The sequence below is a fragment of the Musca vetustissima genome, unplaced genomic scaffold (assembly GCF_032173495.1).
Source record: "Musca vetustissima isolate MV318-11 ecotype Yass unplaced genomic scaffold, APGP_CSIRO_Mvet_v1 utg20545, whole genome shotgun sequence".
In the NCBI taxonomy this organism is placed as follows: Eukaryota; Metazoa; Arthropoda; class Insecta; order Diptera; family Muscidae; genus Musca; species Musca vetustissima.
Genome location: NW_026879477.1, coordinates 11,405 through 14,503, shown reverse-complemented (window position 1 = coordinate 14,503; position 3,099 = coordinate 11,405). Strand labels below are relative to the sequence as shown.

Genomic DNA, 3,099 nt, shown 5'->3' with positions numbered 1-3,099 from the left:
TCCACTCATTTGCTGAATTGTATGTTACCTAATTAAATATTGAAATTGTTATGAAAATTAGCTAAATTTCGATCTTTTCAACTTTTAAACTTTGCTGAATTACATTTTTCGTAGCTGAATTGCATTTTTTGAACTGTATTTGGTTAGTCTAATATGTTATATTTAATTTGTTGCAGAAAAAACAACTTTGCTGAATATATTTCGTTGTAGCTGAATTGTGAATTTTCTTCCCATCTCATCTATCCAATTGTTATTCAATTTTATATTGAACTAAATTTCAATGAAATTTTATTTATTTTATTTGTTGCTTGGCGAAGATTTTTTACGGAATTTTTTTCAAAGAATTTTTGAAGGCGTAAATTAAAAAAAAAATTCAAAGATTTTTTCAAGTTGTAAAGAATATTTTTTCTAGGCGTAAATTTTTTAAAGAATATTTTTTCGAGTGCCTACACAAATTTTTTTCGAGGTCTAGATAAGAAAAAAGTTGAAAGATTTTTTCAAGGCCTAAATAAAAAATTTGGATTTTTTAAAAGCCTATATTGAAATAAATTAAGATTTTTTCAAGGTCTAGATTAAAAAAAAACATATCAACGATTTTTAAAGACTTTTTTTCAAAGCGTAGATTTTTCCGGAGATGTTTTCAAAAACTTTTCAGAACGTATATTTTTTAAATTATTGGTTTTTGAAAACTATCCAAGTCGTAGATTTTAAAATTATTTTGTTTTTTAACTAATTTTTTTTGGAGATTTAAAAAAATTTTTTTTTTTAGTTTCTTAAAAGACCATTTTTTAAGTTTTTAAAGAATAATTTTTTGAAAAATTTTCAATATTTTTTAATTTTCTTTTATTTACTTCTCTTATATTTTTAATTTCGGAAAACATTCACATTACATTAATAACAATTAAAAAATAAAAGCAATAATAAAATCTAAATCTTATACAAAAAAAAATCATTATTAAATATCTGGCTGGGACACACTACTATGGTTTGGAATTGTCGTTGGTTTGACTTGCGCCTCAAACTGTTTCAATATTAAACCGCACCAATTTGTATTATGGGTAAAAATAGTCTAAAGGCATTTTCAATTTGTTGCCGGGCCTGTACCATTTCGGTAAATATTGTGGTTATGTTTGTTTTGGCCTCCTCTTGTTGTTCTTGCGGCGATTCCCGATTACTTAGATGGCTGGCAAAACGATTTGCCACCACTTGTAAATGTATATTAAATTGTCGACACAGTTGGACAACGCCATCCACTTCATTTGCTGTACTGTGATGTTCCTGAATCAGAAGTAATTCGGCAATTTTATGTAATTTTAAAATTTCCAGTGCACACGTTTCGGCTAGGGTGGTAACTGCTTTAGCGAAAATTGGTTGTACTTCGGCGCTGTGGGATTCTTCGGATGCGAACCAGGTAAGGGTTGTGGACCATAAGCTGGAAGAGAAAAATAAATTTAAAACAAATTCAAAGCCAATTCCAAAATACCCTCAAATTAATATTTTCCCTAATTTTTGATTTACTCACTTTGTAATTTCATCAAAGCCTATCTTCAGTTCTGTGTCCTGTATGGCCTCCTTCAATTTGTCACTCAGTTCTTCTGCACTATATTCTTCCGTTTCCAGCTCCGCATCTAAATCTTCCAATTCCATTAATTCCTTAACCTCATTCAATGTTTCCAAGAGTTCTTCCAAAGCTTTACCGCTAACCGATTCCTTAAGGGTTTGGATTTTCAATTGCGACTCCTTGGAGAGTATTTCCAAAGCTTCCATATGCACCAGACCACAATTGTTCTCGAATAAGACCTCAAATCTTAACTGGGCTTTCATTTTTTCCAAATTTAATTCCTTCATGGACTGCTCCAACTGTTCGGTTTCTTTTTTGGCTTCCTTGAGGATCTGTAAGTGAGAGAAAAAAAATACATCAATAACAAAAATTGTTTTTTTTTTATTTTCCCCCATTTTCCTTTACCTCTGTCAAATTACATTTCTCCTTTTCCAATCCCAATTTCTTGATTTTATTCTTCAGCAGTGGATCATTTTCTTGTAAGATATTCATGGTCTTCTTGCCAATACCCTCCAGTGTATCTAGGCCGGTATTTAAAACTTTACTACCCAGGGATGTTACATTATTGACCAGATTTAAACCAAAAACAGGCACAGCCTTATTGGGGGTAATTGATCTTTCCTCCTCATCATTTTCATTGCCATCATCATTTGGTTTCACTTGTTGTTGCTGCTGTTGTTGTTGTGACTTAAGTCTTGCCTCCTCCGAGGCATTGATGCGGGCCATTTCCTCAGGATCTGGGACACCAATTACCTTGTCCAAGCTATTGGTCACAGTGCTTGTCAACTCGGTGGCAGTGCTAAGGACCGTGGACATGACACCACCAAACAAACTACCCCAACCACCACCGCCGCCACCTGCACTGGAAGTTTGTTTGACTGTTTCCTGACTCCGTTGTTGGGGTTGATTACAGTTTGTATCCCCTTTTTGCAGGACTTTGGGTGCAGTATTATTATTCTCCGCAACTGTTTTCTTACTGCACTGCTGCTGTTGCAGCTGATCACTGCCACTATTTGTTTTTGTTTCCTCTACCTTGTCTTCTGTGGGATTTTCTTCAGCATCACCCCAATCATCCCAATTATCATCGTCATCCAAATCCCAACCATTTTCATTGCTATCATTGGCATTAGATTCTAATTTGGTTGACATTGTCCCGGGCAGAAAAGAACTTCTCGAAGTTTCCAAAAATTGATAGATTCCTTGGACCCCTTGGACCGATGTGTGTTTGGTGTTATTTACGTGGAAGTTTGCAAAATAAGTATTTTTTCTTTTCCGGAAAAGAAATGAAAATGCAAAACAATTTTTCACGCAATAAATTTAACTTTTAACACGACAACAAAACACGTCACCTTCCTCCGACTGCAGAAATGAAAAACGAAACGTTCCACCTGTTACGAATGGGATGGGAAAGTCAAAATGCCCGGTAAAGAAGAAGTCAAAAAAGAAGACGGAAAGTTACGAATGAGGTGGGATGGAGACTAAAAAGGAGTTGCATTGTTTACGAATGAGGTTTAAAGGGAACAACAAGAGTAGCAAGG

At 34.1% G+C, this 3,099-nt stretch overlaps 1 protein-coding gene across 1 annotated transcript; it reads right to left on the bottom strand.

Moving 5' to 3' along the window:
* Nucleotides 1-1,032: 1,032 nt before the first annotated feature.
* On the bottom strand, nucleotides 1,033-2,710 carry LOC133324396 (protein FAM114A2-like). The gene is made up of 3 exons (XM_061533239.1): nucleotides 1,967-2,710; nucleotides 1,523-1,893; nucleotides 1,033-1,432 (listed from the first exon to the last, which is right to left on the bottom strand). The coding sequence occupies exons 1-3, from the start codon at nucleotides 2,708-2,710 to the stop codon at nucleotides 1,033-1,035; spliced, it is 1,515 nt and encodes a 504-aa protein (XP_061389223.1).
* Nucleotides 2,711-3,099: the final 389 nt, after the last annotated feature.

What these genes read in the sequence shown, in the direction of transcription:
- LOC133324396 (XM_061533239.1), bottom strand. Translation starts at nt 2,710, where the DNA reads ATGTCAACCAAATTAGAATCTAATGCCAATGATAGCAATGAAAATGGT. An exon ending in AGAAATGTAATTTGACAGAG is followed by an intron (nt 1,894 to 1,966) that starts GTAAAGGAAAAT and finishes TCTCACTTACAG; the next exon opens with ATCCTCAAGGAAGCCAAAAA. An exon ending in GGCTTTGATGAAATTACAAA is followed by an intron (nt 1,433 to 1,522) that starts GTGAGTAAATCA and finishes TTTCTCTTCCAG; the next exon opens with CTTATGGTCCACAACCCTTA.